Source organism: Marmota monax, unplaced genomic scaffold (assembly GCF_021218885.2).
Source record: "Marmota monax isolate L192 unplaced genomic scaffold, Marmota_monax_Labrador192_F-V1.1 WCK01_AAM20220418_F8-fsc00116, whole genome shotgun sequence".
NCBI lineage: Eukaryota > Metazoa > Chordata > Mammalia > Rodentia > Sciuridae > Marmota > Marmota monax.
The window spans coordinates 2,981,171-3,006,924 of NW_026695220.1; the positions used below are offsets into that span (position 1 = coordinate 2,981,171).

Here is a 25,754-nt window from a genome sequence, read left to right on the forward strand (position 1 = left end):
TCTTTTGAGGAATAAAAATTATGTTTTTATTGAAATAAAATATTTGAATAGTGAACAGTTTATTCTAAAAAAACAATTATATGGAGCTAGGGATGTGACTCAATGGTAGAGTGCTTGCCTAGCATGTGCAAAACCCTGGGTTCAACCCTCAGCACCACAAAAGGAACAAATAGACCCCCCCAACCCAATTACATGAAGCTATTCAAGAAAAATAAAAGTATAGTGTCAACATAAAGGCATATACATACTGCAGAAGTATTCATAATAACCCCAAATTTGGCAGATGGATATTTTTAAAATGTTATAAATCCATCAATGATATACAATTCATCAATGAAAAGTAATGAATCACTGATACACACTATAGTGTGTGGTTGGATCTTAAATCCATATGGTAAGTGGAAAAAGTCCAGCCAAGAAAAACTACAGTGAATCATTTTACTTATAGGAAATATTCACAAAAAAAGAGAATATATACAAAGAGGTCATTCCAGCACACTGACCGGCAGAAGTGCCTGCTTGGACTACAGCTGATGCTAGGAAGTTTAGGTCTAGGGCTCCTATCTCCAGCTGGTGCACAGGCAGCATTAGAGCAGAGTCCAGCTGGTCAGAATGATTACAGAAATGCAGCTGGTCATCTTCCCCAACATGCTGGAAGTGTCTCTCTTCTTGCTTGTGGTGCTCTATCACTACATGGCCACCAACAATACCAAGAAGCAGGAAGGAAAGTGTCGGTTACCCCCCACCCCCACCAGGGTTCCAGGACATATTCTGAGGCAAGATGGAGGGTATGAGGGGCCTTCACACTTCACTTCATCCCTTCTACCTGTTGCAACATACAAAGCAACTACAACTGGATATTTCCAAACAACTTTTTTTTCCTCAACTTTTATTTCTTCTTTAACCCTATAGAACAAGAAGCTGCCACAGAATAGGGCCCAATAGGGCTTTTTTACTCCCTCCTCTCCCCCAGTCCAAAATATATATATGATACATAAATACATATACATCTAAATATATATTATATACTTATATATAATATTTAAATATAGAGAGGCAGAAAGTCAAATGCATACTAAGGGGGCATAAGGAAAATTTTTCAGAAAGTGAACTTATCAAAGTTGGATTGTGATAATGGTTACATGATTTAATAAATTTATGTAACGTCCTGGAATTATGCTCTTACAATTAGTGTACTTTACCATATGTGGATTCTGCCTTGATAATATTATTTAAAAAGAAACAATCTACACTGAGCTTCTAGGGAGGATGTGTCAAGGAACTGCACTAGCAAAAGAACAGCTGTGTAAAAGTGAATGTTTTACAGCAGTTATTTGCAGTGATTCTTAGGTCTGCCTGAGGACCCCACTACATTAAATAACAAAGCTTATTCAGATTCATGTTCTCACATTGCATCCAGTCATCCTGGATTGTAACTAGATAATTATCAGCTTAATGAATTATTCAAGTAATTATTTATACCCTAGTATCTGAGAATCCTTAGTCAAAGAGATTATGTAATTCAGGTTAACAATACAGCATATTGAGAATCTGGTTAGAATGAAGAGGTGGCCACTACTTCTGAGCTCAACTAGAATTTCATTTTCCAGCATAATGTCATGATTTATCTCAAACATTTCAAGAAATTAACAAATTTATTCAAGTTAATAGAAATAAATTACTTTCAAATTTCAAAACCACAATAACTCATGAAATAACTCAGCTATTTGGGACTTAATCACATGGTCATGCTTCACTTCAATGAAATTTGAGATTTTTATGATTGAGGTGACAATATACTCTGTAAAAATCAAAATTTCATTACTTAAAGAGGAAGGGAGCATAAAGGTTGAGCTAAACAACTAGCAATCTCTATAAATGGTATCCTTCATGCAAGATAAATACATGCAAATAAACTGAAGAATAAAAATTATTTTATGCTACCATTTTTATTATGGAAAGAAAATATTTGAGTATTGGAGAGTTTATATTATAAATTATTTTATATAAGGTAAAGCCTTAGCACATAATAAATATTTTTATTTAATGAAAGCAATAATAAAACAAGAAAGGAAGGAATATTGAGTGGGACTGAGTGGGACTTAATCATACCATATTAAATAAAAGTTGTTTAAGTTGTTGACATTAATTACTTTTTTAAGTGTTAAGAATATAATTCAAATACTCTAAAGCTAAGGACAAAACAAATGAAACTAATTTTAAACTGAATTTGAAGGAGAGATATAATATTAGGTAGCTTCAAAATAGAGAATTTAATGAGGGCTAAGAAGTCACATTATTGATACTGTTTTAATAATAGATGCATCATCTGCTGTGAAAAGCAAAAAAGAAAGAAAAGAAAAGAAATATGTACATTTTTTAGAGAGAAACTTTCTAGCTCAAAGAAGAAAGAGAGAACAGATTTTAGAATATAACAAACATGGTCTAATACTGAATAACTGAATGGATAATGGTAATTTAAAAAGTGATTTTTAAACAATTAGATAGGGAGTTAAAGAATTGGGGCAAGCAAAAATAATTATTTCTACAAGAAAATCAGTGACAAATTGAGTTGCTATTACTTTACATGACAAATTCTACATCATTCTGGGGACAGAACAAATAATATACAATTCCTTAAACCTGAAAAGTTGTAACTTTAAAAAAACGTCTTTTCTTGAATAGAAATCAGTAAAAGATTAATTAGTACCTAAAATGATAGAAAGAACACATTTCAGAGAAGGCACTTGGAATTATCTGGATAGTGATACTTGGTAACAGTAAGAACTTGGACAAGTAAATTTATTTATTTTTTTACTTCCTTATTCTATAAAATAGAGGGGGGTGGTAATAAGACCTTCTTCAAATACTGTGAGTGTGAAGTTGAATGACAGGCTGGGTTAGTTACCATTTCATTACTATAACAAAGTAGCTAAAATAATCAACCTAAAAAAAGGAAAAGATTATTTTGGTTCATAATTTTGGTGGCTCCAGCGAATGTTTGGCGACATTGCTTCTGGACTTGTGAGGCAGCACATCATGGTGAGGAATTGAGGTGGAGTAAAGCCACTCACCTAATGAGGATAGGAAGTGAAGAGAGAGAAGGAGACCAATATTCCACAATTCCCTTCAAGGGCACATCTCCAATGACCTGAGCGCCCCCACTAGGCCCACCTCTTAAAGGTTCCATTGCTTTGCAATAGTCCAAGGGCTGGGGAACAAGACCTCAACATGTGGGCCTCTGTGGGACATTGCAGATCCAAACTATAGAACAGATGCAAAGTATTTAGTGCAATGTCTTGAATATAGGTCTTTGAAAAAAGTCAGTCTTATTGTTATATCTGCTACAACTGTCATAAAAATATAGATTAAAAATGACATCTAATTCCAAAGAAAAAGCAAGTAAGTATGGCTTTTTTTCACTGAGATCTAATAAATTAGGAATACTGGAATACACTTTAAGGTCATTTTGAGAGATGTTCATCTTTCAGAAAACATGATCTGTTTGTAGTTTTAGATTTGATGGTTTATGCTTCTCTTTGCTTTTAATCACACAATCTTCTCTGCTTGGAATTTCTATTTCTTTATCTATTCTCCCACATTTTTTCCTTTTATTTGTTCTTCTTAGATATACATGACAATAGAGTGTATTTTGACACATTATACATAAATGGACTATAAGTTATTCTAATTAGAATCCTATTATTGTGGTTGTACATGATGTGGAGTTACACTGGTCATGTAATCATACATGAACATAGGAAAGTAATGTCTGATTTATTCTACTGTCTATCCTATTCCCATCCATCCTTTCTTCCCTTCATTTCCCTTACTCTTATCTATTAAACTTCTATTCTTCCTCTCTCCACCTTGTTGTGTGTTAGCATTCACATACCAGAGAAAACTTCTAGCTTTTGGTTTTCTGGGATTGGCTTATTTCACTTAGCATGATAGTTTTCTGGGACTGGCTTATTTCACTTAGCATGAAACATAATTTCATTGTTCTTTGAAGATGAATAATAGTCCATTGCATATATACACCCACCACATTTTCTTCATCCACTCTTCTGTTGAAGGGCACTTAGGTTGGTTCCATAAATTAGCTATTGTGAATTGAGCTGCTATAAATATTGATGTGGCCATGTCACTATACTATGCTGATTTTAAGTCCTTTGGGACTTATATACAGAGGAGTGAGATAATTGGGTCAAATGATGGTTCCATTTTAAGTTTTCTGAAGACTCTCCATACTGCTTTCCAGAGTGGTTGTGCTACTTTGCATCCCCACCAGCAATTTATGAGTGAACCTCTTTCACCACATCCATGCAAACATTCATTGTTACTCCTAGTCTTGATAATTGCCATTCTGACTAGAGTGAGATGAAATCTCAGTGTAGTTTTAATTTGTATTTCTCTAATTGCTAGTGATGTTGAAGATTTTTTCACATATTTGTTGACTGTATTTCTTCTTTTGTGAAGTGTCTCTTGAGTTCCTTAACCCATTTATTAATTGGGTTATTTGTTTTTTGGTGTGAAGCTTTTTGCATTCTTTATATATCATGGAGATTAATGCTCTGAGCTGCAGGTGGAGAAAATTTTCTCCCATTTGGAGGCTCTCTCTTCACATTATCCATTGTTTCCTTTGATGTGAAGAAGTTTTTAGTTTGATACCATCTCATTTATTGATTTTTAACATTTTACTTCTTGTGCTTTAGGAGTCTTGTTGAGGAATTCAGTTCAAAAGTCAACATGATTGAGAGTTGGGCCTACTTTTTCTTCTAGTAGGTGTGATGTCTCATGTAATACCTAGATCTTTGATCCACCTTGAGTTGAGTTTTGTTCAGGGTGAGAGATAAGGGTTAAATTTCATTTTGCTACATATGGAGTTGCATTTTTTCTAGCACCATTGGTTGAAGAAGCCATCTTTTCTCCTATGAATGTTTATGGTGTCTTTGTCTAGTATGAGATAACTGTATTTATGTGAGTTTGTTCTCTGTGTCTTCCATTCTATTTCATTTGTCTTCATGTCTGTTTTTTTGCCAATACCATGCCATTTTTGTTATAGCTCTGTAGTATAATTTAAGGTCTGGTAGTGTGATGCCTCCTAAGTCAGTTTTCTTGATGTAGATTGCTTTGGCAATTCTGGGCCTCTTATTTTTCCAAATGAATTTCATAATTGCCATTTCTATTTCTATGAAGAACACTCTTAGAATTTTAATAAGAACTGCATTAAATCTGCATAGTGCTTTTGGTAATGTGGCCATTTTGATGATATTTATTCTGCCTATCCAAGAATATGGGAGAGCTTTACATCTTCTAATGTCTTCTTCAATGTCTTTCTATAGTGTTCTGTAGTTTTCATGGTAGAGGTGTTTCATCACTTTTGTTAGATTCATTCCCAAATATTTTTTTCTGAGGCTTTTGTGATTGGAATAGTTTTCCTAATTTCTCTCAGTTGTTTTACCACTGATGTATACAAACACAATTGATTTATGGGTGTTAATTTTATATTCTACTACTTTACTGAATTCATTTATGAATTCTAGATGTTTTCTAGTAGAGTTATTTTTTTGGGGGGTCTTTTAAATATAAAATCATGATGTTGGTAAATAGGGATAGTTTGAATTCTTTTTCTATTCATATTCATTTAATTTCTTTCCTCTGTCTAATTGCTCTGGCGAGATTTTCCAGGACTATGTTGAATAGAAGTGGCGAAAGAGTATTTCTTTGTCTTGTTCCAGTTTTTAGAAGGAATGCTTTCAATTTTTCTCCATTTAGAATGATGTTGACTGTGGGTTTAGCAAAGATAGCTTTTGTAATATTGAGGTATGCTCCTACTATCCCTAGTTTTTCTCTAATGTTTTGCACATGAAGGTGTAATATATTTTGTCAAATGCTTTTTCTGCATCTATTGAAATAATCATGTGATTCTTGTCTTTAAAGCTACTGGGGTGATGATTTATACTTATTGATTTTCATATGTTGAACCATCCTTGCATTCCTAGAATGAACACTACTTGATCATGGTTCATTATCTTTTTAATGTTTTTGTATGAAATTTGCCAGTATTTTATTAAGAATTTTTGCGCCTATGTTCATCAGGGATATTGGTCTGAAGTTTTCTTCCTTTGATTAGTCTTTGTCTGTTTTGGTATCAGGATAATACTAGCTTCATAGAAAGAGTTTGGAAGGATTCCTTCCTTTTCTAGTTCATGAAATAATTTGAGGAGTTTTGGTGTAGTTATTCTTTGAAGGTCTGGTAAAACTTGGTTGAGAATCTGTCTGGACGTGGGCTTTTCTTTGTTAGTAGGCTTTTTATAATATCTTCACTTTTAATACTTGAAATTGATCTGTTTAAATATTCTGTATTCCAGATTCAATCTGAGTATGTTATGTCCCTAGAAATTGTCAATATCTTCAAGATTTTCTATTTTATCAGCATATAAATTTTCAAAATAGTTTGATTATCACCTATATTTCATAGTGTCCTTTTTGATATTTCCTTTTTCATCACAAATTTTAGTAAGTTCATTTTTCTTTCTCTCTCTTTGTTAGCTTGGCTAATGGTTTATATTTTTTTATTTGTATTTTTAAAGAACGAACTTTTTGTTTCATCAATTTTTAGGATTTTTGTTTCAATTTTGTTGATTTCAGCTTTGATTTTAATTATTTTCTGTCTTTTACTGCTTTTGGTATCGATTTGTTCTTCTTTTTCTATGGTTTTGATAATAATGTTAGGTTATTTACTTGATGACTATCTGTTTGTTCTTTTAATGAATGAGCTCAGTGCAATGAACTTTTCTCTTAAAACCCCATTCATTCATAGTTTCCCAGAGATTTTGATATGTTGTATTGCTATTCTCATTTACCTCTAAGTATTTTTTTAAATTTCATCCTGGTATCTTCTAGAATCCATTGACCATTTAATAGCATATTGTTTAGTCTCCAGGTGTTAGAGTAGCTTTTATTTTTTATTTTATCATTGATTTCTAATTTTGTATTTAGTTATAATTGCTTTTGTGGCCTAAAATATGACCTATTTTAGAGAAGGATCCATGTGCTGCTGAGGACAAAGTGTATTCAGTCATTGATGGATGAATTATTCTTTTTTTTTGGTGGTGAAGTGGTACTGGGGACTGAACTCAGGGGCACTCTAAAACTGAGCCACATCCCCAGCCCTGTTTTCTATTTTATTTAGAGACAGGGTCTCACTGAGTTGCTTAGTGCCTTGCCTTTGCTAAGGCTGGCTTTGAACTTGCTATCCTCCTGCTTCAGCCTCCCAAGCTGATGGGATTACAGGCATGTGTTATCACATCTAGCTTGAAATATTCTTTATATGTTTTTTAGGTCTAAATTATTCATTGTATTTTTTAGTTCTGTAACTTCTTTATCTAGTATTGTTTGGAAGATATATCCAGTGGTGAGGGAGGTGTGTCAAAGTCACCTGGCATTATTGTGTTGTGATCTATTTGGTTCTAGAAATTGAGAAGAGTTTGCTTGATATACATAGATATTCCATTGTTTGGGGCATAAATATTTATGATTGTTATATCTGGTTGATGTACAATTCCTTTAAGCAGTATGAAATATTCTTCTTTTTCCCTTCTGATTAATTTTGGCTTGAAGTCCACTTTGTCTTATATGAAGATAGATACCTCTGCTTGTTTACAAGGTCCATGTAAATGATATGATTTTTCCCAGCCTTTTATCTTCAGCCCATGGATGTCTTTGCCTATGAAGTGAATCTCATGGAGACAGCCTATTTTGGGGTCTTTTAAAAAATCCAATCTGCCAGTCTATGTCTTTTGATTGATGAATTTAGGCAATTTACATTCAATGTTTTTAGTGAGAATTAATTTTTATTCCTTCTCATTTTATTTCTTTTTTTTTAATTTTAAATTAGTTTCTGATTTGCTTGACTATTCTAGGATAATTCCTCCCTTTCACTTTTATTTTTCATTTCTTATTCATATTTTATTGAGTATGTTTTTGTAGTGCAGGCTTTCTAGTTATGAATTCTTTTAACTTTTGTTTATCATGGATATTTTTCATTCTACTGTGAATTCTTAACCTTTCTGTATTTTCTCTTTGATTTCACCCCTTACATTGTCCTTTACATCTAAACTCCATCTCTGACATTTTGTTCCACCATGGTAATGTATTCTGTTATTGAAATATCTTGGTTTGGGGGGTATTTATTCCCTTGCTTTTTCATGTTGTTTGTGTGTCTACCCATCTGACACACATAGAGTGAGGAAATAGTGTTTCTATCCTGTGGACTGATAGTATCCCAGAAGGTTCCCAATACCTCACTATTTAGGGGGAGACAAATAATAACAACATCCCATTCAAACAATATAGAGCAGTAACCAAAAATATTTCCTGCTATGACGTCTACAATGTTAATTGACACAATAAACAGATATGATATGATCAGTTATTGGCTATAATGAAAACAGCAAGTTTGCAAAAGGGTTTACAATTTCAGTGGTGGACAGAGAGAGAACAGAAGTGATGTAGGATGTGATGATTATGAGAGAAAAGGAGAGAAGATATGGGGTAGATATTAAAGAAAGAGTGAAAGAAAGAACAATAGAGATTGGTTCCTAGAAGATAAGTGAGGAAGATAATCAAGGGAAACAGATATGTAAAATTAAATATATATATTATATATATATATATATATTTATGAATCTCATGGAGACAGCCTATTTTATAGGCATATATATATATATATATATATATATAAAGTAAAAATTTAAAAAGTAATATAAAAATGGAAATATATTAATCAAATATCCTAGTCCTCAAAATTCTGATCTATGGAAAATAGCTGGCTTCAAAAATGCTAAAAATGAGAAAAAAACCCAAATATGAATATATGTAAATGTCTATGACCCATTAAGGCCACAATTAAACAGAAAAAAAATCAATGTGTTCTCTCTCAGCTTCCCTTCTCAGCAGCTTCTCAGGTGGGGTCATCTGGAGTGTGATGCTTGCTCCATCAGTGTTAGGTTGCTGGAGTGAGAGAGGCAATCTGGTAGGCAAAACTCCTGAAGGTGGGGTTTAGGCTTAGGTGTGCTCCATGTTCTTCACTGAATATCAATTAGTCTGGAGATTTTAAATAAGTGCACTTCTAGGGCCCAGCAACTGTTAGTCCACACTGGAAGACTGTACTTTAGGAATCTCTTCTAGGTTTCTTTCATGTGGTGGAGGAGCCAATTCTTAGACCCCATATTTCCTGGTCTTGGATTGCATCTCCAAAGTTAATCTCTCCCACCCCTGCCCTTTCAAATTCCAGGCCAGTTGCATGTCTCCTAGCTGGCCCTGCTATCCCCCGGATCAGAGAGGAAGAGGAAGAGTCTGGTGGGTTTCCATGACCAGTAGTCCCCTGTGTAAACTTCTCACAGTGTCTGATTCTATACTGGTAACTTAGGCACACTATGTCATTCAATGCGGGATTTCCAGGCCTGTATTTGGTGCAAACTTGAGTTTTCCAAGAATTGGCTTCCCCAACTGCTGGCCCATGTCATGGCTGCAAAATGTTTTTTTCTTGCCCTCCACACAGATGTGGCTTCTTTTCTGCACAAGGATATTGTGCAGCATGCATTTTAGATTAAGTGGGCATTGTCTTTGATCTCTAAACTCTGCATATGAAGACACATCACAGGACTCCTAAAAATGCGGGTTCCTTTAATTTCTATCCTTCCACTTTGGCTAAGGAGGGACTGTTCTGGCTCTTGCCTCTGGTTGGGGCAGCAGCTGTAGAGCTGAGGATTTCTTTCTTATTTTATTATACCCAACCTCCTGATGGTTTGAATGCCCAGTAAAGTCCCACCCCAATTTTTTTGTTTTTTTGTTTTTTTTAACCCACCTTGCTGAGAAGATGCCTATCTGCTTTCTTGATTTCATGCCATAGGGCAGCCAGGAAAGTGACTTTCTCTATTCTGCCATTTTGAGACCTCCTATCTTTCCCCAATTCTAATCACTTAGATTTACCTAAGTTTTCTGACAGGCACCTATAATACTTAACATGTAATATTACCATTAACATTAACATGTAATCTTACTACACTTTTTTATAAAAGTGATTATGTTGGTCAACCTTCTTAAGAACATAAGTGGTTGCTAGGTATTTGCATTTTATTGCTCAAAATAGAGTCCACCTTACCATAGGCATGCGGTAAATATTATGATTTGGATTTAAGTAGTTGAATAGGTTCTTTACAAATCTGTTAAAGTTGTGATAAAATTTAAAACTATTAATATGTTCAAGAAGTATTGAAAAATACTTAGATAAGGTGGATAAAATATATGGTGTGTTTGCACAACATGGTGACTCTAGATAATGATAATCCTCTGTATATCAAAAAGCTAAAAGGACAGACTTTGAATATTTTCACCTTAAAGAAATGATAAGTGTTTAAAGAGACAGATATATTTAAACTGATTTAGACTTTATTCATTATATACATGTATCAAACATTACATAGTTCTCTATTGTTTGATTTTTGTGTTTTTATGTATCAGTTCAAAAATAAATTTAATTTTTTTTAAATAAGCAGATCAAGTTACCTAAATACATTTAAAGATTATTTTCATGGAGAACATTGCCCTCCAGACAAATATCCTTGCCACCAAGTGAATTTGGGACATTTAATTAGATGAACCATGATCATTCTAGCACTTATTTCATTCTGGTGTATACTTGTGTTTCTTTTTTTCTTTCCACTAATTTCTCATTCATTAGCCAGAACCATAATATCTAAATAAAAGTACAATTAAATAATCTTTTGATTCTTTATAAGATTAAACATTTGCTTTGAAAATATTTTATTGTATCAGAAATTGTTTCTGTTGTTACAACTTTCAGTTATTCAATAATTTGAAATATATATTATGTCCAATGAAACATGAAACTTACAAAGTGTCTTTTTACTCAAATGATTTTTATTACTAGTATTAATTTGAATAGTAAGTTTCAGGTACCTTTATTTCTTTATAATTTTTTTGAAAAGGCATTTATTCAGCATCATATCACACTATTTATTACAGTTTAGCAATCAACAGCATAGGTGCAAATAAAAAAGAAAGTCTACATCAAAATCCTTTGTTGGAATCCATTACAGTTTCCACAGAACAGAAACTAAAATAAACTGTTATACAATTAGTCACAAATACACTCCTTGAGTTTTTTTGCCCATACACATGAATATTGTCTAAAGCATGTCTTCTTTTTCCCTATCACTTCATTGGCTCTCCTCTCCTGCTAAGCATTGTTTCCTAGCAGTATTAAAACCTAGCGCCACTGCCATAGCTACTGCTGCTGCTAGAACTGCCATAGCCATCTTAGTTTCATGGTTTGGCAAAGTACTGGCCTCTACCACCATAAAGTCTAGAGATTCTGCTTCCAAAGTTTCTACCCTTCATGGGTCCAAAATCTGATGACTGATAGTAGTAATTGCCAAAATCATCGTAACTCCCACCACCTTCAAAATTGCTTCCACTACCACCTCCAAAGCCGCCTCTGCCTCCTCCATTGTTATTGCTGTCATAGCTACCCCTCCTGCCATAGCCACTGCCCTAGTTTCCATAAACCTGTCCACCACTTCCATAGCCTCTTTTTCCTCCAGAGTAACCAGGGCCACCTCCTCCATAACCACCATCATTATCAAATCCATTGTAGCCATCCTGCTGCCACCATATCCACCACCATGGTTGGCCATTAAGCCACCATGGCCACTGAAGTTTCCTCCACTACCAAAATTGTCCTTTCCACCAAAACCAGCTCCACAACCACCACCAGTTTCCAAAACCACCTTGACCTCTTTGGCCAGATGAAGCACTAGACATCTCTTGCTTTGACAAGGCTTTCCTCACTTCGCAGTTGTGGCCATTCACAATATGGTATTTCTGAATAACAATCTTATCCACAGAGTCATGGTCATCAAAAGTAACAAAAGCAAAGCCCCTTTTCTTTCCACTGCCTTGGTTAATCATGATTTCAATAGCTTAAATTTTCCCATACTGTTCAAAATAATTCCATAGGTGATGTTCTTCAGTGTCTTCTTTAATGCCGCCAACACAGATATTTTTCACAGTTAAGTGGCTCCTTGGTCTTTGAGAATCTTCTCTTGAGACAACTCTCTTTGATCCTATAACTGTTCCATTCACCTTGTGTGGTCTTTCATTCATAGCTGCATCCACTCCCTCCACAGTGGCATAAGTGACAAACCCAAGCCCCTGGAGTGCTTGGTGTTTTGGTCTCTCATTACCATACAGTCCTTGAGCATTCCCCATTGCTCAAAATGGCATCTCAGACTCTCATCAGTTGTTCCAAAGCTCAGCCCTACGATGAATAACTTCTGTGGCTGTTCAGGTACTTTACATGACTCTGATTTAGGTAGTAGGAAGAGAGACTTTAACTATTCTTTCTCATCAGCATCCCCGGGCAGAAAAGGCTTTATAAATTGTTTTTTTGGGGGTGGGTTTACTGGGGATTGAACTCAGGGGTACTTAACCACTGAGTCACACCCCCAGCCCAATTTTGTGTTTTATTTAGAGGCAGGGTCTCACTGAGTTGCTTAGCACATCACTTTTTACTGAGGCTGGCTTTGAACTTGAAATCTTCCTGCCTCAGCCTCCAGAGCCACTGGGATTACACGCATGCACCACCATGCCCAGCATTTATAAATTTTTTAATAAACTATTTTCCATGTACTTGGCACTCAAAGCAATTCAATTTATATTATCTTTCAATTCAATCATTATATATGTATTGATAAAGACAAAGGTAACCACAAACATGATCCCTGACTTTATTATATAGTGTCCAGCCTAGAGGGATGACATTTATTCATTGACATTTTATTTTTATTTATAAAAAGCATTTAAAAAATGCCCTTTATGAAAGACTTCTATCCTGAAAAAAATTAAGACTAACAATGTAAAAAAGATTCAAATCAAGAGGGAAAGAAATGAAAAATTAACTATGACGTAAGGGGAGAGTGAAATAAAACTCTAGTAGAAAAGCTGTTGTTGGAGCACAGGAAATATTTTGTATAAGGTAGGAAAAGATCAGAGAATACTTTTTTTGAGAAGTTGGCATTGAAGGTGATAGACAAGAACACTGATAAATGGAGAAAAACCTCCAGATCAAGAGGATATTTACAAAATCATCAAGTTATTCTGTAACAAGTGTTTCGATGGTACATGTTGTAGAGCACCTGGGAGGAAAGATGGTACAGCACAGTATACATGGTATGACAGAAACATCTTCTAACAGTGACAGGATGGCTAGAATCACCAGTGGGAACAGTATGGAAAACATGCTAAGCAGTTCAGAGAAATGGAGAATTACAGGAAATTTTAAACAGATGTCATGAGAACTCAGGTGGTTTTAAAGGGGAAGGAGTCAGATAAAAAAACACAATTATTTAATTTAACAAAGTAAATATATATAATATATATTATATAATATATATATAAATTTAAACCAGGTAAGTGGAATTATTCTTGAAGAGGAGAAGCTCCATTTTACGGTATTTTGTAGCACCTAGCAAATTGCCTTGCATAAACCCAGTGCTTTAAGATTATTTGTTAATGAGTTAAATGATATAATTTTAAGAATTTTTTTCCTATTTCAGGTCTTTATCTTCTTTCCAGTGTATAATAGGTCTCACTGATGATACTACAAATTCACTTTTAATCTATTCTCATTTTTAGGAATAAGAATAGGTTCCTAGAAAGTCTATGAATTCATGAACATTATAAAAAACAACGTGAATTGCCAGTATAAATTTGAATAAAAAGTCTAGATTATAGACTCAAGTAGCTGAAAGTATTATAGAGAAGTAATTTATTCCAGTTGCTAGATTTTTAGAAAGTCAAACTACCCAAGAAAATAACAGCAATTATACCTAATATATTTCAAAATGTGAAGAATATTAGGTCCATTTTTGCTAATTATAAGAAATATAGAAAGGGAGAGAGAAGGGAAATTGCATGGAAATGGAAGGAGACCCTCAGGGTTATACAAAATTACATACAAGAGGAAGTGAGGGGAAAGGGAAAAATAATACAAGGGGGAGAAATGAATGACAGTAGAGGGGGTAGAGAGAGAAGAGGGGAGGGGAGGGGAAGGGAGGGGGGATAGTAGAGGATAGGAAAGGCAGCAGAATACAACAGACACTAGTATGGCAATATGTAAATCAATGGATGTGTAACTGATGTGATTCTGCAATCTGTATATGGGGTAAAAATGGGAGTTCATAACCCACTTGAATCAAAGTGTGAAATATGATATATCAAGAACTATGTAATGTTTTGAACAACCAACAATAAAAATTAAAAAGAAAAAAAGAAATATAGAAATAATACTGAAGAATAATTGATTGTAAGATTTTTTCTGGTTACTATACCCTTCTTTTTTCTATATCTTATGTTTTCCCTATTTTTTAAAAAATAATCTTTGTAGTATACAAAACAAGTTCATTTTTTAGCTTCATTTTCAAAGCTGAGTTAATGTCTTTCTTAAATGTTAAGAGTCGAAAGAATATTCTCTGTAATTCTAAAAAACATAGTGGGACAGATATTTGTATCTCACCTTGTGGTTTGGATGACTTCCTTTATCTGTCTCCTTGCTGCCAATATCTCCCACTTGTCTACTGTAGATAAGAGCAATCAGGATTTTAGTTTGGATATTGGTGAATAGGTGCTGTCAGAAAGAATGTGAGAAGTTCATCACTGCTGAAATGCAGCATTCCTCTCTCTTTCTAGTCCTCATTATCTGTGCTTCCCACATCTACCCATTGGCACCTGTGCACCAGTTCTGAAGCAGGCTGTCTTGGCTCCCTGTAAAGTTTATAGCTGCAGGAATATCACCTACCAATTCTGCTAGTTCTCCCTGTACAATCTCATCAACCAAGAACAGCTAAGTGCTCATTTTTTAAGGGAAGTATATAACCCTCTTATTTATTTCAGCCTTTTTTCTTCTAATTTTATTTCTTCCTGTTTGTTGCCAAAATTGTGACTGTACATCAATAAGCTTCTACTACTAGAAGCTCTTTAAAACAAAAATCAAGGGCTAAATGAAAAAGCCCAAGAGTGCGCTGCATCTTCAGGAGGAATACAAACTGTTGTCATTATAAATATCATATTCATGGAAATAATTACATTTAAAAATGAAAATTGGAAAATTCCTTTATCAATGAAAACTGAAACACATATTTTATGTTACTAGAAGGCCCACTGAGATTTTTAATCAGAACAATGTATTTTCAACACTTCTTTAAAAACAAAACAAAACATGAAAGGAACTTTCTTAAGCTGAAACATTTCTCTAAAAAGTGACTCATTTTCTTTGCCATCATAACTGAAGGTGATGAATATCTAAATTTGCTTTGTACAAAAGATGAATGCTACTTTATTTTGGAAATATATTTCCTCAGTTGAAAGATTCCTAGTAACTCTAAAAGTTAAGGCTGATTCTGGTCAATGTGCAAACACACCTGCTCTGGCCTCATGAAATCTGTAACCTCAAGAGTGAAAAGGGGAGGTATGTCCTATTAGATTTTAAAACCCCAATAAAACAACTAACGTCATAAAACAACTAAAAAGTTATAAAACAACTAAAGCACAGATATTTTTTTACTCCAGAACTTGATATGATGACATTCATGAATACATACAGTATATGTTATTTTAAAGCATAAAAGTATACAAGGAAAAAAGGTTCATGTTGCTTACTTCTTTATTGTCTTCTTCATATAGATTCATAAACTACAACAAGGCCAACCGGTCTCCAAAAATAAATAATTATTTTTTTATTTAAAAAAATAATTTTTGAATTGGTAAATAAAATTCTATATATTTGTAGTGTACACTGTGGATCTACACACACACACACACACGCACACACACACAAAACTACTACTAATATTTATATTCAGGAAAAGGTTTAACTTAATGGCAAATATTGTCACCTGTAAAGAATAATACTATCAAAGTCCTCATTGACATGTTTCATTTTTATTTATTTAATTCAATGCCAATCATAATTTGGGAAAAATATTTCTTAAAATACTGTAATACTTTGCCTTGCTACCTTTCTCTTTTAAATAAAAATTCCTTTTTGTATTTAAGTGACAATAAAATTATTTAATTTAAAAATACATTCGAACATTTAAACTTTTAAAATTATTTAGAAGCCATGCACAGTGGTGTATGCCTATAATCCAAAACTGAGGCTGAGGTAGGAGTATCACAAGTTCCAGGACAGCCTCAGAAATGTAGTGATGCCCTGCGCAAGTTAGTGAGACCCTATCTCAAAATATGATAAAAATAAAAACAGCACTGGATATGGCTCAGTAGTAAAGCATCTCCAGGATCATTCCCCAGTACTTTTCCCACCCTACCCCAAACTGCTAAAGTACTTTGAAATGTTCAGAAAATAGAGCAATAAATTCCATTTTCAATTACATCAAATTAAAGATGATCCAACACAAAATACAGAGAAATTAAAATTATTTAAAGACTGGAAAAAAAGAGAGAAACATATATAGAATTGCTTTGCCATATAGAACTGAAAGCCACCACTCATATTTAAGTTTACTCTGTCTATAAAAAGAATGCTATGTACTTTGGAAAACACTTTTACCATAAGATATTTTTTGAATGTATTCATAATGGATTTTCTATTTTCTTATATCCACATATATACAAACATATTAGGAAGGAGAAAACTCCATATGGACATTCCATTGTGCCCATAAAGAATATAAAATTATTCTTATAGATGCAGGTATTTGGATATATTTACTCATAAAGAGAATTTTTTCAAAATCTATGATTTATTGGCCTGAGAAATACATGGCAGATACATAACAGATCAACCAGATGTTGTTAATCTTTTTGATTTTGTATTTGAAATGTATTTTTAAGGAAGTATTTTAGGACTCAATATGGCAGTGGGCGGGGAGGCAGCGCTTTCAGTACCTCCTCAGCCATAGGGAGAGAGAGACACATCAGAACATTCAGATTCTGCCTGCTGAGAAACTCCCAGCAAAATTTCACTGAAATGAGACCTAGGTGGGGTGTTTGGGATTATTGGAGGTGACAGCTTGCCCCGGACAGGTGAATCTCGGCCACCCTGCGTGCGCAGCTGTCTGGCAACCAGCGCAGAAGGAGGCGTTTCAGCACTGCCAGAGACTGTGTGTGGCATAGAGACCCTTTGAAGAGGTTGCAAAACAAGCCTTCATGAAACAGTGGACCAGAACTGAAACCTTGACCGGGACAGACCAGAGACAGGCCAGACCCATTCCTCCCATCGGACACTCCGGCAAGGAGTCTGGGGCCCGCCATAGCACAGAGCTGACGTCACCAGAGTTCCGTGGATGGGATCCCTTCCCAGCGAAATTGGCTTCAGCAGGTGTGTGACTCCCATCCCCACCAGATACATAAAGCTGGGAAACCTCAAAAATCTCGCCCCAGAGCTCCGTGGGCGTGACTGTAGGGGCCGAGGGAAGCAGAGGGGACTCCGGATCCCCAACTCCCCCTACCACCAGCAGCAACACCCAAGGCTTTAGCCACCAGCTCCCGGGGAGTGGCCACCAAAGGAGTCCAGGCAAATTAAGCTGACGGTTCCCAGATCACCCGCTCCACAACCTTGGGGTCTGGGTGAACGGCAAACAGAGAGAGTGCTCAGTCGTTGGAGAAATAGGGCACTCAGGGGGGCTGCAAGTGTAAGTAGATCTGTGGAGATCACCACGGTGAGTGGGGCCTGGCTGGCGGGCAGGAGGAAGGGGGGGAGGGGCCGGAGAAGAGAAACGGCTCTGGACTAACAGGATTGGAGAGACGCCCAGTAGGGGAAGAGGAGCCACCTTACAGGGATTGTTGCCTGCATATAGAGGGCAGAAGCTCGGCTCGGAGGGCACAGCTCCACCTACTGGAAGAGAAGAAAATAGAACTCTAAGACTTCATTTATCATTTATTTTTTTTCTTTTTCTTTTTTCTTTTTTTCCCTTTTCAATTTTTATTGTTCTCTCCATTCTCCTTTATTCTACCTATTTTTTCTCTCCCTCTTTCTATTTAAGGACTTCTTCCTTCCCCTTCCCCCTAATGTTCACCCCAAGCATTACGAATTTCATTACAGGTAATTTTCTAAATGCAAAGAGGTGAATGTTCTGAGGCTGTCTATAGGGCTCCTAAGTACCTAGCTACTAGCAAATACCCTGATCCATTCGCCTGTTAATAACCCCCTTCAGTAGAGCAATCCTCCAAGTAGCCAAGACATATTAACCTTCATACCATCGTAGCACCCAACCTAAACATAAAGTCCTAAGACCAAACAACAGATCACTATATGCCTACAGAGTCCATAAGCCTTTTATGAAATGAATGAATCAGCTTTAAATTACAATAAAGCCCAACAGTTCTAGACATAGTCTCCCACCACAAAGGAGAGACCACAGAGATATACAAAACCAAAACAAATTTATAGGAGAAAACAGAAGCACAGCAGTTAAACAGAGTTGGAAAGTAATGTGAACACCATGAAAAATAAGGGAAAAAAGGATTAAAAATAATGCAGGACAACTTAAATTTACAGGAGAACCTAGAGGCATCAGAAAAATGGACAGAGAAAGAACTCAAGGCATACCTGACTGAAATGGAATGGAATTTTAGATAAGTCATTAGACAGCAAGTACAAACAATGAAAGAATACTTTGAAATGAATCACATAAGCAGATTCAAAAAGCAAAAAATCAACTCTACCAGGAGATAGAGATTTTTTTTAAAAAAAATCAAACAGTAATTCTAGAAATGCAGGAAACCATAAACCAAATCAAAAACTCAAATGAGAATATTACAAGTAGACTAGATCAAATAGAAGTGACAACATCAGATAATGAAGACAAAGTTTATCAACTCGAAAAAAGTATAGTCAAAGCAGAAAGGCTGGTAAGAAACCACGAGCAAAACATCCAAGAGATATGGGATGTCATAAAAAAACCAAACTTAAGAGTCATTGGGATAGAGGAAGGTATAGAGGTCCAAACCAAAGGAATGAGCACCTGTTGAATGAAATAATTTTAGAAAACTTTTCAGACATGAAAGATGGAATGGATTGCCAAATCCTGGAAGTCTATAGGACCCCAAACATACAAAACAGTAATAGACCAACTCCAAGACACATTATTATGAAGATATCCAACATACAGAACAAAGAAAGAATATTAAAAGCTACAAGAGAAAGGAGGCAGATTACATTCAGGGGTAAACCAATTAGGTTAATGGCTGATTTTTCATCACAGACATTGAAAGCGAGAAGATCCTGGAACAACATATTTCAAATGCTGAAAAATAAGGGATTCCAACCAAGACTATTATATCCAGAAAAATTAAGCTTCAGGTTTAACAATGCAATTGAAATATTTCATGGTAAACAAAAGTTAAAAGAATTCGAAGCCAGAAAACCAGCACTGCAAAGCATTTTGAGTAAAACACTACAAGAAGAGGAAATGAAAAACAGCACCCAAAACCAACAGTGGGAGGTAACTCAGTAAAAGGGGGGAAAATAATCAAAGAGGGAAAACAAGCCAAATTAAAATAAATAAATAAATAAATAAATAAACAAACATGACTGGATGTACAAACCATATATCAATAGTAACCCTAAATGTTAATGGCTTAAACTCACCAATCAAGTGACATAGGCTAGTAAATTGGATTAAAAAAACAGATCCAACAATATGCTGCCTTCAGGAGACTCATATGATAGGAAAAGACATACACAGGCTGAAGATGAAAGGTTGAGAAAAATCATACCACTCACATGGTCCTTGGAAGCAAGCAGAAGTGGCCATACTCATATAGAATAAAATCAACTTCAAACCTAAGTTAATCAAAAAGGATAAAGAAGGACACTATATACTGTTAAAAGGAACCATTCACCAACAAGACATAACAATTATCAATATGTATGCACCAAATAATGGTGCTGCAATGTTCATAAAGCAAACTCTCCTCAAGTTAAAGAATCAAATAGACCACAACACAATAATTATGGGTGATTTCAACACACCTCTCTCACCATTGGACAGATCCTCCAAACAAATGTTGAATAAAGAAACTATAGAACTCAATAACACAATCAATAACCTAGACTTAACCAACATATATAGAATATATCAACAATCATCAAGTGGATATACATTTTTCTCAGCAGCACATGGAGCCTTCTCAAAGATAGACCATATATTATGCCATAGGAAAACCCTTAGTAAATATAAAGGTGTGGAGATAATACCATGCATCTTATCTGATCATAATGGAATGAAACTGGAAATCAATGATAAAACAAGGAAGGAAAAATCCTGCATCACCTGGAAAATGAACGATATATTACTGAATAACCAATGGGATACAGAACACATAAAGGAGGAAATCAAAAAATTCTTAGAGACAAATGAAAATACAGACAAAACATATCGGAATCTATGGGACACAATGAAAGTAGTTTTAAGAGGGAAATTCATTGCCTGGAGTTCATTCCTCAAAAAAAGAAAACAACAACAACAAATAAATGAGTTCACACTTAATCTCAAAACCCTAGAAAAGGAAGAGCAAAACAACAGCAAATGTAGCAGAAGGCAAGAAGTAATTAAAATCAGAGCGGGCATCAACGAAATTGAAATGAAAGAAAAATTGGAAAAAATTGGAAAAATTGACAAAACTAAAAGTTGGTTCTTCGAAAAAATACATAAGATCGACAGACCCTTACACATGCTAACGAAGAGAAGAAGAGAGAGAACTCAAATTACTAACATACAGGATGAAAAAGGCAATATCACAACAGACACTACAGAAAAACAGAAGATAATTATAAATTATTTTGAAAACCTATATTCCAATAAAATAGAAGAAAGTGAAGATATTGATAAATTTCTTAAGTCATATGATTTGCCCAGATTAAGTCAGGAAGATACACACAATTTAAGCAGTCCAATAACAATGGAGGAAATAGAAGAAGCCATCAAAAGACTACCAACCAAGAAAAGCCCTGGACTGGATGGGTATACAGCAGAGTTTTACAAAACCTTTAAAGAAGAATTAATAACAAATACTTTTCAAGTTATTTCAGGAAATAGAAAAAGAAGGAGCTCTTCCAAATTTATTCTATGAGGCCAACATCACCCTGATCCTGAAACCAGACAAAGACACTTCAAAGAAAGAAAACTACAGACCAATATCTCTAATGAACCTAGATGCAAAAATCCTCAATAAAATTCTGGTGAATCGGATACAAAAACATATCAAAAAAATTGTGCACCATGATCAAGTAGGATTCATCCCTGGGATGCAAGGCTGCTTCAATATATGGAAATCAATAAATGTTATTCACCACATCAACAGACTTAAAGATAAAAACCATAAGATCATCTCGATAGATGCAGAGGAAGCATTCAACAAAGTACAGCATCCCTTTATGTTCAAAACACTAGAAAAACTAGGGATAACAGGAACTTACCTCAACATTGTAAAGCTATCTATGCTAAGCCTCAGACTAGCATCAATCTAAATGGAGAAAAACTAAAGGCATTCCCTCTAAAATCTGGAACAAGACAGGGATGCCCTCTCTCACCACTTCTATTCAATATAGTTCTCGAAATACTGGCCAGAGCAATTAGACATACGAAAGAAAGTAAAGGCATAAAAATAGGAAAAGAAAAACTTAAATTATCACTATTTGTAGAAGACATGATTCTATACCTAGCAGACCCAAAAGGGTCTACAAAGAAACTACTAGAGTAATAAATGAATTCAGCAAAGTGGCAGGATATAAAATCAACACGCATAAATCAAAGGCATTCCTGTATATCAGTGACAAATCTTCTGAAATGGAAATGAGGACAACCACCCCATTCACAATATCCTCAAAAAAATAAAATACTTGGGAATCAACCTAACAAAAGAGGTGAAAGATTTATACAATGAAAACTACAGAACCCTAAAGAGAGAGATAGAAGAAGATCTTAGAAGATGGAAAAATATATCCTGTTCATGGATAGGCAGAACTAACATCATCAAAATGGTGATATTACCAAAAGTTCTCTATAGGTTTAATGCAATGCCAATCAAAATCCCAACGGCATTTCTTGTAGGAATAGATAAATCAATCATGAAATTCATATGGAAAAATAAAAGACCCAGAATAGCAAAAGCAATTCTAAGCAGGAAGTGTGAATCAGGCAGTATAGCGTTACCAGGATTCAAACTATACTACAGAGCAATAGTAACAAAAACAGCAGGGTACTGGTATCAAAACTGGTGGGTGGACCAGTGGTACAGAATAGAGGACACTGAGACTAATCCACAAAATTACAACTATCTTATTTTTGACAAAGGGGCTAAAAGCATGCAATGGATGAAGGATATCATCTTCAACAAATGGTGCTGGGAAAACTGGAAATCCATATGCAACAAAATGAATCTGAATCCCTTTCTCTCACCATGCACAAAAGTTAACTCAAAATGGATCAAGGAGCTTGATATCAAAACAGAGACTCTGCGTCTGATAGAAGGAAAAGTTGGCTCCAATCTACATACTGTGGGGTCGGGCTCCAAATTCCTTAATAAGACACCCATAGCACAAGAGTTAAAAACAAGAATCAACAAATGGGATTCACTCAAACTAAAAAGTTTTTTTCTCAGCAGAGGAAACAACAAGAGAGGTAAAAGGGAGCCTACATCCTGGGAACAAATTTTTACTCCTCACACTTCAGATAGAGCCCTAATATCCAGAGTATACAAAGAACTCAAAAAATTAAACAATAAGGAAACAAATCACCCAATTAATAAATGGGCCAAGGACCTGAACAAACACTTCTCAGAGGAGGACATACAAACAATCAACAAGTACATGAAAAAATGCTCACCATCTCTAGCAGTCAGAGAAATGCAAATCAAAACTACCCTAAGATACCATCTCACTCCAGTAAGATTGGCAGCCATTATGAAGTCAAATAACAAGTGCTGGCGAGGATGTGGGAAAAGGGTACACTTGTACATTGCTGGTGGGACTACAAATTGGTGCGGCCAATCTGAAAAGCAGTATGGAGATTTCTTGGAAAGCTGGGAATGGAACCACCATTTGACCCAGCTACTCCCCTTCTTGGACTATTCCCTGAAGACCTTAAAAGAGCGTACTACAGGGATACTGCTACATCGATGTTCATAGCAGCACAATTCACAATAGCTAGTCTGTGGAACCAACCTAGATGCCCTTCAATAGATGAATGGATTAAAAACATGTGGCATTTATACACAATGGAGTATTACTCACATTAAAAAATGACAAAATCATGGCATTTGCAGGAAAATGGATGGCATTAGAGCAGATTATGCTAAGTGAAGCTAGCCAATCCCTAAAGAACAAATGCCAAATGTCTTATTTGTTATAAGGAGAGCAACTAAGAACAGAGTAGGGAGGAAAAGCATGAGAAGAAGATTAACATTAAACAGGGATGAGAGGTGGGAGGGAAAGGGAGAGAGAAGGGAAATTGCATGGAAATGGAAGGAGACCCTCATCATTATACAAAATTACATATAAGAGGAAGTGAGGGGAAAGGGAAAAAAAACAAGGGAGAGAAATGAAGTACAGTAGATGGGGTAGAGAGAGAAAATGGGATGGGAGGGGAGGGGAGGGGGGATAGTAGAGGATAGGAAAGGCAGCAGAATACAACAGACACTAGTATGGCAATATGTAAAAACGTGGATGTGTAACCAATGTGATTCTGCAATCTGTATACGGGGTAAAAATGGGAGTTCATAACCCACTTGAATCAAATGTATGAAATATGATATGTCAAGAGCTATGTAATGTTTTGAACAACTAATAATAAAAAAGGAAGTATTTTATATATACTTTCCCTTGTGTTACTACAATGCATATTTGTATTTTGTCCTTAATTTTATTTAAATAATGACTTGGAACACTACAAATGTTTTTTAACTTCCTTATTATTTTTCATGAGTATTATTGAGAGAATATTTATTTAAATTCCTACTCAACCCAGCTTCAATGTCATTCAGCTAATTTTCACATTAGCTGTTTCAAAGCCTCCTAAATACGTAGCTTTGCTCTGTGGAATAAGAAAGCATGTTCTTGGTTGGCATCCTGTCCTTACCACACCCATATTTTTTTCTCTAAATTATGGTGACAGCACAATATTTGTCCTTGACTTGAAAGTATTATTCCACCCTACTTTCCTTTCTCTCCACTTTTCTTACTCATTGACTTCTGCTTCTTCTTTTTGTTTTTATCGTTCTCTGCCTTCTCTTTTTTCCCTTAAAATTGAGCAGGTCTAACTGGAGACTCACAGCAGTTTGCATGGTTTTGCCTCTTATCTTTTCATCTCAAACTTCTAGAAAACATCCCGCATAAACTCAGACGTCACTTGCTCGCCCTGTTTCCTGTTCAATCTTCTCCAGTGTTGACTTTGTGCATGTAATTGAATCAGAATTGCTTTTCTCGCCAGTTTTAGTGAACTGGTCTCAATTTTCACTTTCTCAAATTCTCTTGACTTATGTAATAATATACTCTCAGAGCTCTCCCACCACAATTAGAGCAATGTCTAATTTAATTATTTTTCCTGCCTTCCTTCATATTAGCTGTACAATGATATTTTGTATTTGTCAAAAAAAAAATCTCTAGGCTTACACATTTATAAATTTTTTTCTCTCCCGTGGAATCCAAACATTATCATGGAATAAATAAAATTACTATAGTTTATGGAGGATACACTTGTATTCTTGGAAAACCCAAGAGTACAAATTGATAAAAAAAAATCTATGTAAATTGAGACAATTTTGTAAGGTGTATGTAAAGAAAAATGGTGGATTATTTATAATCGTGCCAATAGGCTAAGTTTGGGGAAGGAAAAATAAAGCTAAATACCAACTTCATTATAGATTCTAGATGGATCAAAGATTCAAATGTAAAAATGAACCTAACATTTTTAAAAGCAATTTTGGATTGTTTTGGTGACTTTGGAATGGTGGAAAACAAATTCAGAAAAGTTGTAAGATATATGAGAGATAAAGCACCAATTGTTTTAATTTACAAAACCTCCTACACTTCAACAAGTTAGATAAATCAATAAGAAAATAAGAAGGAACAAGGTAAAAAGGCAATATATTGAAGGACAAATATAAACATAAATGATAGATAAATACATGTGAGAAAAATGTTCAACTTCACTTAAAGAAAACATGGTACTAATTTATATCAGTCATAAATAATGTGCTTTGAAGAGTGTTTTATGGGGTGCACATGTTATATCTATATAGAAATATAAATTAACACAACAATTTTCAGTACCTATAGAATGTATCCATAAAAATTTAATATATGTACCATTAATTTAATACAGAAATTATGTACCATTAATATAATAATTTCTGTATTATAAGAACTCTAAATATAGATTTATAGATATATCTACAAAGTTTGCAAAGCAAAATGAAACATAAATTTTTATCAACAGCTTTAGTAAAATTCAATCCATTATGTCTGTATAATAGTTTGAATATAGTGTTGTAGTCACTGATAAAGAAAGACTTATAAAATACATTATTAAATTAAAAAATGGTTCAAAATTATATGTGTTAGTTTGAATAATAGAAAATTGCTGGTCCACAATTAGCAATGTTATATAATTCAAATTATATACTCCTATGTATTGTACAATGTA

General features: G+C 34.7%; 1 protein-coding gene and 1 pseudogene across 1 annotated transcript; one reads left to right on the forward strand and one right to left on the reverse strand.

The window, feature by feature from the left end:
* Positions 1–612: 612 nt before the first annotated feature.
* LOC124085080 (dolichyl-diphosphooligosaccharide--protein glycosyltransferase subunit 4-like) lies at positions 613–2,695 on the forward strand. Its single transcript, XM_046432602.1, has 2 exons — positions 613–788; positions 2,686–2,695. The coding sequence occupies exons 1-2, from the start codon at positions 613–615 to the stop codon at positions 2,693–2,695; spliced, it is 186 nt and encodes a 61-aa protein (XP_046288558.1).
* An 8,597-nt stretch (positions 2,696–11,292) lies between these two features.
* Positions 11,293–17,221, reverse strand: LOC124085081 (heterogeneous nuclear ribonucleoprotein A1-like; annotated as a pseudogene).
* Between the last annotated feature and the right edge of the window lie 8,533 nt (positions 17,222–25,754).

Bases quoted from the DNA above. Each gene is read 5' to 3' on its own strand.
- LOC124085080 (XM_046432602.1), top strand. From the start codon at position 613: ATGATTACAGAAATGCAGCTGGTCATCTTCCCCAACATGCTGGAAGTG.